The sequence below is a fragment of the Ostrinia nubilalis genome, chromosome 18, assembly GCF_963855985.1.
Source record: "Ostrinia nubilalis chromosome 18, ilOstNubi1.1, whole genome shotgun sequence".
Lineage (NCBI taxonomy): Eukaryota > Metazoa > Arthropoda > Insecta > Lepidoptera > Crambidae > Ostrinia > Ostrinia nubilalis.
In genome coordinates this window covers 699,415-711,799 of record NC_087105.1, presented here as the reverse complement: position 1 = coordinate 711,799, position 12,385 = coordinate 699,415, and the positions used below count along the sequence as shown (strand labels likewise).

At 38.0% G+C, this 12,385-nt stretch overlaps 2 protein-coding genes across 2 annotated transcripts in view; both read right to left on the bottom strand.

Annotated features, from left to right (window-relative positions):
• LOC135080826 (RNA-binding protein Pasilla) overlaps window positions 1–12,385 on the bottom strand; it is a 101,368-nt gene that overhangs the window by 38,737 nt on the left and 50,246 nt on the right. Inside the window, exon 4 of the mRNA XM_063975550.1 lies at window positions 9,780–9,934. Coding sequence (XP_063831620.1) covers window positions 9,780–9,934 — 155 coding nt within the window. The remainder of the gene's footprint in view (window positions 1–9,779; window positions 9,935–12,385) is intronic.
• The window catches only part of LOC135080467 (viral IAP-associated factor homolog), a 189,970-nt gene that overhangs the window by 173,981 nt on the left and 3,604 nt on the right, over window positions 1–12,385 (bottom strand). The window lies entirely within an intron of this gene.

The following is a 12,385-nucleotide window of genomic DNA, read 5'->3' as shown; positions in this document are numbered from 1 at the left end:
ACCTATCATTTTAGAAAACTGGCAGTGGTGAAACTTATGTATTTTTTATTGACTGTCAGGGCATTTATTGTTTGACATAAAAGTGGACCGTCATTTTCAATTTCTGACTGATTCTCGTCAATTGGTCCTTCATCTTCAAAAACACTTTCTTCGGCTTCCGAATCATGGTCACTTTGCTCCAGAACGATGTTTTCAGGAACATATTCGGCTTCCGACTCACTTGAGTCTTCCTTTTCCAGATATTTTTCAACTGGCGAATTTTCAAGTCGTTTCATAAAGTATGGCACAATATTCCCAACTAATGATACTACGCTTCTTTTTTGGAGTTATTTATGTTACAATTGCAAGTAAAAACTGTAAAAATAGGAAAAAACTGTATGAAAAAAATGTCACGTAACTGGTGACATGCGGTCTGAGAGACCGCTGCTGAACTTTACATCGATGTAACTTGCCGATTTGGAGCTGAATGATGCAAATATCCTTATCTACGGCATAGACACAACTAAACTCGAAGCTACTGAAGCGGTGAAACATAGGAAGTACGGGGAAGGGGGTGAAACGATGTTTCACTGACACCGCCCGGCCTGTGAGACCGCTTGTCACCAGTTAAAGGTTAATTAAAGTGCAAATCAGACCATCAACATTGTAATAGGAGAGCGTGTTTAGCATGGCAATCGCACTTCACGCTATTTTACTTCTCATGCTCGTAAACACCATAAAGCACAACAAGTCAGGGTTGACAGTAGACACTGTATGCATTTCACGTTTAATAATAACTCGCGATATACATAATTTTCTTTATCAGTGCTAGTTAGTATATGGCGTAAGTTACTCTACTATTATTCGATCGACAACTATTTGTGGCAGCTCTATCTGCATCTAGAGTGCACTGAAACTGAAAGCAAAGCCGAAGCGCGGTGAATAACTTGCGCTAACATGAGCGGCGATAAATGAGCGCCATGCTTGGGAGTTGGGATGGACATTCTTACGCTAACGCTACGCCCACTAATACCGCAATGTTAGGGTCGGCTCTTGGGTATCAAACGCTACGACTAGCGACTACGAGACTACAAAAACATAAGAAACAATATCACCGTATACATTTCTTGCACTGTCATTGCTACGGCCATCAGCATCGCGATGCTAAGGGTGGGCTCTTTGGTATCAAACGCTACGATTATGACACTGTAAAACCAAAAGAAACAGAGTATCTCTAATGGGCATTTCATGCGTATCATTGCTACGCCCTAGGTATGAAAAAATTTCGAAAATAAAGAAGATAGAAAGAGGGTCTTCTCATGATTTCCGGATTTTTGACCAAACCTGGCGTTTATATCTCTCTATATTTTTTTTGGGAATAAAGGCGATTTACAAAAAAATGTAGTCATAAAACAAACAAATCTGATAAGCTGGTAATTGATTTAAGCCCTATGCAAACGCAAGCGTGAACCTGCCATGGTTATGGCAGACATTTTTATACGATGCGACAGCTAGCACAGCCGGTGCACGTCATGATAAAGACTGACTGACAAATCTTGTAAAACTGTCACAGCTTTTAAAATACTCTCCAAACATATCAATTTAAAGTTTAGATATCCAGCCAAACACTACTATTTTAAGATGTTGAATGAATTGAATGAAGTGCAATTTAGCAACATGAATTTATAATCTAATGTGCTGTCGACTAGTAGTAAATTACATCATTCTACACAATCCATTTGCTCTAAAAATTCATTGAAACGTGACTAACATAATTCCAAAGTAAACAGCTCTCGTGCAGGCGGAGTGTACGGATTACTTAACGAGTGCGTCAGTAAATGTGCCGCATTTAGTGCATTTGCAGCGTGCAATCAGCGATATAAATGCACACAAAGTTTACCTTATGACAATTCAAATGAGCTAACCTTCAGACTGGATACTATTTTCACACTTTGATGTCATAAAAAAGAACAATCTATGACTGAGTGGTATGTTTATACAAGGTGTAGCGAACAGTTTGGTGACAAAACCTAACTTTAAACGATCGATTCAATATTTGGATAATAAAAATTAAAATATTTTTTTTTTTTATATAAAAATTTTATTTTAATTTTTATGAATTTTAAATTTCAAATGAGCTAACCTTCAGACTGGATACTATTTTCACACTTTGATGTCATAAAAAAGAACAATCTATGACTGAGTGGTATGTTTATACAAGGTGTAGCGAACAGTTTGGTGACAAAACCTAACTTTAAACGATCGATTCAATATTTCTTTAGGCGAAGTTGTTATTCATTCCCTAGCTAAAGCTTACATCCCTGCCACATCAACTTAAAAAAAAATGTTTTGTCTATCTTATGGATCCGACGTCGGCATAAAGCAATTTCCGTTATATCAAAAATACGTGGGGATTGGATTAAAACCGTATTTTTTTATTAATGAAATATTGCCTACGTAGGTGTAGAGTAAATGATTGAACGAGTATTAATAGCAGGAAAAAAGCTAATGAAAAGAAACAAATTGTGGTGTCGACCTTCAACTTAGCTTCGTATTAAATATTCCTCAGTCGCTTAGTGCTTTCCTAGTAACCCATTGTGTACTAAATTGACGAGTGCTGTCAGCTAACGTGTGTTATTGGGTGGTATACTTCATCGACGTTTCTCAGTAAAGGCAGCGCGTTATGAATGTTGAATAACCACTTATAGCGTCAATAGTAACTCAATTTTCTGCTTTAATTTGATCAAATATCACAGTTTATCGATACTTGTTGGGTAACTTTCTTTGATCTAGGATTTGTCTCTATGACCTTTAGATTGAGACATTATTGTGATTCAGTTACCATTAAATCAGATTGAAAAATACGTAATTTCAGTCAGAAAATGCTGACATACATTATTCCATCTATTTACATGTTAATAAGACGTGGATCTCAAAAGCAGCAAAGCAAATTCAATAAGAGTCGATTCATTATTCAAGAAAAATTAATATCCAGCTGAATTTTGTTTACCAAAAAATACAAATACAGGCTCTCGATTCTTAATACCCTTTAACAATTTAGAACTGGACATTCAAAACCCCGTCGTAAATAATGCATTAGCCAAATAAAGCGCAACCAGTAATCCTGGACCAATTTCCATCGACAGCAAATGTAGTCTAAGAGCCAGTGAACACCAGACCTACGTTATTTTATAACAGCTGTAAGTTTGTCAGCGCATGCTCCCAAGTCCCGACATAGGTAAGAACGTTGATGCATCATCATGAAGTCTGGGCCATCGTGACTTTAGCAGCTACCCTAAAATGATGGCAAGGGATTGGAACGGTCAAAAACTATCTGGCTGATGAGGAAACAACCTCTAATTATTTCCCAAACTAGCTTTTGCCCGCGGCTTCACCCGCGTGAAATTCAGTTTGTCAAAGATCGTCTTAAATTATAGCCTATATGTTATTCTGGGTTATAAACAACTAGCTTTCCGCCCGCGGCTTCGCCCGCGTGGAATTTTGTCTGTCACAGAAAAACTTTATCGCGCGCGTCCCTGTTTCAAAAACCGGGATAAAAACTATCCTATGTTCTTTCCCGGGACTCAAACTATCTCTATGCCAAATTTCATCAAAATCGGTTGCGAGGTTTAAGCGGGAAAGCGTAACAGACAGACAGACAGACAGAGTTACTTTCGCATTTATAATATTATAATAGTTGGGATAATACTGCAGTTTTATCAAAATCCGTTCAGTAGTTTTTGCGTGAAAGAGTAACAAACATCCAGACATCCCGACATCCAGACATCCAAACTTTCGCATTTATAATATTAGTAAGATATAAAAATCTGCTTTTATAACGTAAGCATAACTTTTACGGTATTCATTAGACTGTAATTCTACTTACGCCAGACCTACGGCGTTCTAGCTCTTAGTCTAATGGGAGCCGCCCGCCATACTAATCAACCTCGGCTAAGGAAAATCTTTATTTATGCACATAGTAATAAGGTGGCATTACGCATTCCTGTCGCATCTCCGCGTTCACCTAAGGCAAGGCGTAGGCATAGATCAGCAGCTAAGAGAGTTGAAAGGGTAATCTGGATTAGCCTTGTCAAGAATATAAATAAGTTGTGTTGAGGGACTTTCACTCGCGTTGTGATTTAGTGAACGGTAGATATAGTCGATTTTTCTGATGAAATTCATATACTACATGAATAGGCTATTTTCCTAAAAAAAATTTTTTAGTCCGTCAATTTTAATATAACGAAATATTGGACACGTATATTTTTATTTGTCAATCAAACCAATAATTACAAAGTTGCGTTGAAGTTCCTCGCGACGTCACAAAGTGCTGCACTTTTACGCACTCACTGACGACACGGGCCTTTTCTTTAGAACTTTGGCACGCTTTGTCTCTTTACATTTTCATTAGTTTTAAAAAGTGAAAAATACGTGTCGAGTAGTTTTTGATAAGCTAACTGACGGACTAATTAAAACTCTTGCTTTTTTACCCAGGAAACGTCCCTATTCTAATTTTCTGCACAAGATGTGATTTCATAAGTAACACAATTCCATTGTCAAGTATAACTAAGATGGCATAAGGGTCACTTCCCAACTCCCAAACAAAGGGAGGCGTCTCAGTTGTTCAAGATCGAGCATACAAAGCCGGCAAAGAAAGTCTAGTGTAAAATTAATAAAACTTATTTACGCGAATCCAATTTAGTCTTCTATCACTTAGGATTATTACATCTACGAGAAATTTGCATAAACATAGCGAAAAAACGCCTTCCCGTAACTTCCTTGCCATTAGTCCGAGACGGCTCGTCAAATATTTTGCCGGCTCCTTCATTTAACTTCATTACGCGTTCTGGAATATTCCGGAATATTTACGCGGCTGTCCTTATCGAATAATAGGTTATTCGGCGAAGAAGCGATTGGTGACATCGATGTACACTTCGATTTTATTTGGAGTGAAAATTATCTTCTATCTTCTTCTCCTGCCTAGCTCTACCTTCGTTCGTCACCGTCAAAAGACGTCCACTGTTAGATAAATAACAAAAAGCGCTTAAGAATTTCCACAACGACCCGTCTTGTGACCTGTCAGTGAACTGCTCCTGAATCGAATGTACCTACTACTACTATTTCTATTTATTTATATTAACCGGCAGACAGTGGTGACTGAGTTTGTTGCGGCGCTTCTTCTCAGCACTTGCCAAATGTTGGTCTCGAAGCGCTGGTAGGGTAAAAAGATTATGAGACATGTAGAGGCTCCTTAAGAGCAAAATGACGATTTGTAAGAACTATTAATAAATAGTTCTTACAAATCGTCATTTGTAAGTTACCAATTAAACTTCACATTTGCCAAAAGACTAATAAGTCTAAACAAATAAAGAAACTTTGACTTTGACTTGCACTACCCGCATCCAGAATCCAGAAACATCCCGCGACCTTTACTAGATTGTCGCTCGTCGTCGTCGCGAATGCTCTACCTTAGTTATTCAAAATTCAAGCGCTAACAGGAGGGTAACGTGTAAATAGCTGTAATTATTATGGTGTAAAGAAATGTGACATTCGTATGCTAATTCAGATGCTCTACAAACACGTCTCCACTGCAATTAATAATATGTAGATCGAAAATAACTTAACTTATTATTTAAAAACTATTAATAAATAGCATGCTGTTTTGTTTTTAACTTTTTACCCGGAACACACAGCCGGCGCGTGCGCAACAGCATTTCGTGACAAAACAAAGTCAACGCGGTCGTTCGATATACCTACGTTAAATAAATTAAATTAATCTAACGAACTCTCCGTTATCGATACATCCCAATGGCATCCTTATGTAAAGCGTCGGAAATTATCAGTGCGGGCAGGGTTGCCAGTTGGTTATTTCCCTAGTTCGCAAACGTCCGGGACGGAGGCTGCGCGACGGGTATCGACACTTCCGGGGAAAGGATGTTTCTTTTACTACGTCTATTTAAAGGACAGTGAAAGAGGGACCCGAAAGGGTACACAATAAATACATTTTCTATACGGTGAAAATACCTAGCAAGATTTCAAAATTCTCTCTATCTATACCGCTTTAGATGCAAGTCGTGGCCGTGTATTTTTTTTAAGCTAATGGATATTGAATTGAATTACTATTCTGCGTTGTTACCAGGGGCTCTACAATTCGAAACAGACATTATTATATAAACATTTCAGACCAAATAACGTCCTGTCCCAGACCATAATAGAAGCTTAACAAGTGATTATCCTTCTCTCTATTTGATACTGTATTTCTGTCCGTAACAGGGATTTAGAACCTTTTGTCGCAAGTAACGAAAGTTGAATTAACCTTAATTTATTAGCTTGTGATAGTTGGTTGTTTCATACTATTTTTATTTGAGAAATTGAACAATACTTTTGAAATTGCATTTTGAAAATCAAGTGCCAGCCCTAGGCCCTATCCGGATCGCAATAAGGTTCAATTTGCGCCATTTACCTGCCCCCCACAATCATCGTCACCCAATGACGCGCATAATTTTGCTGATGAACGTCTGTTTTCAAGGAGATTGCTATTGGATAATTCAGCCGCACTCAGTAACGTCTATTATTAAGACTGGGAACAAATACACAAAGTGATTTTACATAATATCTCTTTGTGTGTATCCCTTACGGAAAGGACTTAGAGGTTGCCCAAACAAATGTTTCGACAACCCAGCCTAGCCATGTTAGGGTAAGCGCCGTGATAAAATCTTATCGACGATTTTAGACGACAAACGTATGGGCTTATCGCGTAAAATCGATAAAATGGCGCGATAAAACGCTTATCGCGGCGCGTATCCTACCTTTTTTTTCCTACTTAGGCCTATAGGCCTAAGTAGGAAAAAACGAACAACGACAATCTGTCCTATAGGACAGATTGTCGTTGTGGCGTAGAACGAGGAGAGCCGACCCCAAATAATGGGAAAAATGGCTAGGACAAAGAAGAAGAGACTCTTTGAGTGTATGTCGGAAAAATTGAAGACGTCAGCTTCGAGTGCTCTAGCCACTGCTCCAAGGAAGCATCAAAACATTTTAAAAGTTAGTAAAGTAGCTTTTGGTTAACGTCAAGTCTATCCAAATTGAAGCGATGCTCGCTTAGCTTCAGATGCCATAACATGCCACGGAATGTAGTTGACGGATCATTACCCCATAAAAGGCAACGCGAAAAAGGGAGTCACATTTTACGCAACATAGCGTGTGGTCTAGAATCTAGATGGTGTAATTGCCTTGATAGTTATGGAATGCAACCTAATTGTACCATCGTACTCTATTGTAGTCAAAGGCAGACGCACTCGAGTGATCATTGATTATGTGATTAATCAATTATGGTGGCCATTGGACGACTGATAACTCGTGATGGAACACTTAATTACAGGTACACTTATGTACAGAGCACTATAATTTGATTATCCTTTGACAATATTGCCAATAGTGATTGTTCAAATACAATTATACCGTGTTGTTTGTATTTGAGGGGTGGTCCATGTATGAATGTTTCTATTTCACCCACGAACATGATACACAGGAACATTCAACGTTTTTACATCAAAATAACATAAATACTTAAGACTCAAGGAGACAGGTTTTTGAACTGCAAAAAATCAATGTCGCAGCTTATGTAGGCTTAGGTCTACTTTATTAGTGTGATGTACGCAAATGCTTGGAACAACCTATACAAGACGACAAATAATATTTTTATTATTGCTTCATGCCGTCCGCAAATGAAGTTCTGTCTGGGCGGTTAGGTCAGTATGGCGAAATTCTTCGTGCAGTTGTAAGATTTGCAAGACGATTGACTGCTCCTAACCTCTGCTGTAACCTCCACCAATCTACGTATGTAGCAACTGCAAATATATGAGCAGTAAACAATTACTACATAACAATCCGTGTAACAATTTCCATTTCATTCAAGCTGTCCAGTGTCCATATCTGAATCCTCATCATAGAGAGAGCTCTGCACAGAATCTCATTGAATATTATTCAGATACACTTAATGCAAGTCCGATATGCGTCAATACATTTATATCTTGATCAAATTCCCATTTAGTTAATTAATGACTTACACTTGATTAGTATCCGGCTCATAGCAATCACGTTAGCAGCGAATCATCAATAATGACGTGCGTGTGCTGTGTAACTTAGCTTCTATAAGCTTGCGATGATTTTATCTATAAAGCGTTGTTATCTGGTCATATACATTTAATTACTATCCTCTACCTAGATTGCCTGGAAGTGATCACTATCAAGAGATAAGACTGCTTGAATTGTACCGTTTCACCTTGTGAAATACCAAGTAATTATTCATTTCATTAGGTGCAATCAAAGTGTCTCTCTCTATTAATAAAAGAGGCAAACCAAGAGGGCAAACGCATATTTTGATGATAACGCTATGTCCTACGTTTGACTTCAACCTCATCATCTTTTAAGTGAATCAGAGTTCTGTCTACTCTCAGTAAATAATTACTTATTCAAACGGTATTTAGGAAGTATGCGGGAAGACAGAAGCTGGAAATATAAAGTTCCAAAAGTAGAAAGAAATATTCACAAAACGTAGCAGAGCAAGAAAGACTTGTATACAAAATTTCTGGTTACGTAAAATTTAATAAATCCGTATTGGCGTGGAAAATATTAATACCAAATGCGGTACATATTTCATTGAGGTTTTTTGCCACCCCACGAGGACGTGCGAGCTTTTGATGCATAAAAATCATTTATGTGGAAAGATACGGGGCACGTGACAACTTGGTATGCGGTTCATAACCAGGGCAACATGTTTCAGGTTCTTATACCAGCCCTGTGAAGGGCGTGATGCGGCAACTTAATGAAAGGAAGGGAAAAACATAGCTGATCGTGATACTAAAACAAAAAGGGAGTAAAAAACAAATATACAGTTACTTATATGTTTATTAACCATATCCACCCTCTTATGTCGAGTGTAATCACTCACGAACAAAGCATTTACTTCCTACAACAGAACACCGCATTCTTTGTTACATTCCTTTTAAGCTCCATCCATTACCGAAACGTTCTTTAATGATAACAGACGATGCATGAAGAATTATTCGTTGAAAACAAAGAGGTTGTATAAAAATCTCACATTTTCCTCTAGGTCTATTCAAAATACGGTTATGATTTGTATTTAGAGAAGAAAGAGCTCTGAGGAAGGTCATAAATCGTGGGCGGACCCTCGGCCGCGGGTCGGAGCGGCTGACCCGGTTACGTATCGGCCTGAATTTAACGAGCAAACTATGCTCCAAATCGCAACTAGCAAATCTCATTAAATTATAATTTACATAATTCTGCTATTTGTTTGTTTAGATACGCGAAAGGATGGTACGTGGTCAGGATGTAGAAACATTAAATTCAGCTGGTTACTTTGTTGGCTGAAAATCAAGAAAACGACTAACTGATAACCCAATTTTCATTTCATTATTATTGTTTCTACCCCTTTAAAAGGCGACATCAGAAGATAGGTAACGAGTATTACAAGTATCCCGACGATAGCTCTGATGTCGATCGATTCCATTTACTACAGAAATCGGGCTTTCTAATGCAACAGAAGTTTAGTGTACTCTGACGCATAACTTATGTTTCTTACTCTACTTTTTACTTCTACTTTACGTTACCTATCTACCTTAGCTCCGTTTTTTTTTTTCAGATATATCTGTCGCTATTGCGCAAGTCAGCATCGTAATTAGAGAGAAATAAGCAAAAAGATCCAAAACTTCGGGCAATGATGTAGGATTTAACCCTGTAGAAGTGCAGATTGGAAGAAAGAGAAGACAAAAGCCTACCTGCTTGTCCCTGTCTTGCGGCATCTTAGTGTCCACGCCCTCGGGGAATGGCTTGACGAGCTCCGGCTTCTCCTTGATCTTGTCCATGATAAAGTCCAGCACCACCATGATGCCTTCCACGGAGCCGGTGATCAGGCACGCGCGCTCTGTTGTGCCTGTGGACAAAGAAAACTTCGCTTTAGGTTTTTGATTGAAAGCATTTTTGTTCGCTGTGTTATTTCACAAATCTATATGAGAGGCTAATTTTCAGCTTGTTCTAAAAAAATCTGACTAGCTCAAGGTTGGGCCAAAACCTAAGATTAAGAATTACTTATTATTATTATGTGGTAGCAGCTACACCCAGACAGCAAGATAAGCTAAGATGATTTACAGAGCATACCACGACCCGAAAAGTTTTAATATACTGCCTGAAAAAGTCCGAGGACCGAAATATACCACAGGGTTTATGTAAAAAGGACGACCTGCGCAAACTCCAAAGTAAAGTCTAGTCTCGCTGCGTATGATAGGCAAACTAGTCGACGATGCTGTGTGCACAACAGGTAACAAAACCAAAAGCACCACAGCATTCCATTTCCTTTTGACAATGTGAGCTATCAAAGGAAAACATGTTCGTTACAAAAGAGCAAATGGAGCTCACAAATTCTCATCGCACAGACCAAACAATTTCAAGATTGCTTTTATATTAAGGGCACAGTCAAATGCATTACATGGTGCAGGTATTATACCGTGCGCATTTGCAACACAAGGCTAAGCAAATAAAATAAATTATCTTCAGGCCTTAATAGCATCTAGCCAAAGCTAGATGTAGAAAATGCACTTTGTTCTAATAATAAATTAAATATAAACACTTGCCAACGGTCAGAAACGAAAGTGACAAACAAATAAGTGTTATGACATTGCCAAGAATTGGTTTCAAGTAACGCGTGTGTCGCTACCTGAAAATATATCAATTACTAGGCTTTGACCGCAGTTCCGCCCGGGCCGCTCAGGGCGTGGGCTTCTGATTGACATTGACATAATTAATTAAGCTATCTAAATAAATGAAATCATCATTTAATCGGAAATAGAGAAATAGCCTATAATGACAGTTATATTGACATTTTAATTCATTCAATATTGCTGCTGTAAAGGGTGGTTTCTTGATTGATATAATCACCGTGTCAAGTCTGATGTTTGATTAAACCTACAGATCAGACCTGCTTAAAAATAGCTGGTTCTCTAATCGTACAATGTTTTGCCGTAGGTTTAGCTTTTCCAAAGCGGTTCTGTGTCCGACAGGCACAGAGGAACGAACCACCCAAAAGGTTGATTAAATTCGAGAACAATTTCAGTTGCAAATTGGATAGTCAAGTTGGTGAAATATTGTTAGCATGTAAACTAGTTACAGTTTACAGCCCAGAGTAATCTCGGCCGGGACTCTTACATATTTGGGCAGGATAGTTTAAGAGTTCTGCCATGAACGGGGCAGGGGTGAAATACATTCGTCGGGCTGTCGGCACTTGGGGAACTGTCATTTGTCAACTTATTTCACTTTAGCGATATTGTAAAAACTTCTAAGGCCGACTTGCGTCCCTATTTCCCTAATGAATGACATGCATAATCCTTTTTTCGATTGCGAAAAATTATACGATTTGGTTGGATTATAAAACAGTAAGTGCACACACTATATTGCTCAGAATTATCTTTTTTATTTCATTAACATTATGAAATATGATTTATTTAGGTATGGAAGATATCCTCAATCCTGTTGCTCATTAAAAACTTTTGATGCTGTAAATTCGAACCAGTGTTAATAAAACAAAAGGTCCGCAAATATTAATACAGCTTTATTTAATTCATCTTTTATGGCTTCAAGGTTTAATATGCATCTCATTAAAACCGAGATATTTTATACCATAATTATAATATTAATAACGTTACAACGAAATTTTATTTAAATAATAACCAGGAAAAGATTGTAAAGGCCAAACGGTTTTGATAGTAGCCTTTTTAATCTTAGTAGTATTATTAATGCCTAATACATATTCTAAATGTCAACATAAATAATAAAAATGTGACCCTCATTAGAGGTGATTTGAGTCAAGACTTCAAAAGTCATGCATTTGACAAAATAAAATTAACAGAAATTATCTTTTGGTAGAAATGTCACTTACAAGAGTAAACCATTTAATTTGTGTCCTAATTTTGTAGTCAATAGGTTTGTTCTTTTCGGTGGCAGTAAATAACGAGCACAAAAAACATCGGCGATAAGTATCGACCTCTGACCCTGATAACGCGGCGTGGTCGGTGAATTATTTGGAGAAAGAACTAATGGCTTGGTATGAAGATAGTTTCTGCCCACGACTTCACCCGCGTGGACTTTGTTCAGAAGTTTTAATCGCGCCTTCAGCAATAATAAACAAGTTCGTGAGACACCCACTTTAGATATTATTTTCATACTAGCGGCCGCCCGCGACTTCCTACGCGTGGATCCCGTTTTACCCCCTTCATTTTCTTCATTTCGCGGTTTAGATCTTTTCATACAAATGTTTTTTCCCGCTAACTCCCGTTCCCGTGGGAATTTTGCAATATCCTGTTGTAACTAAGCTTTAAGTTTATTAAGATAC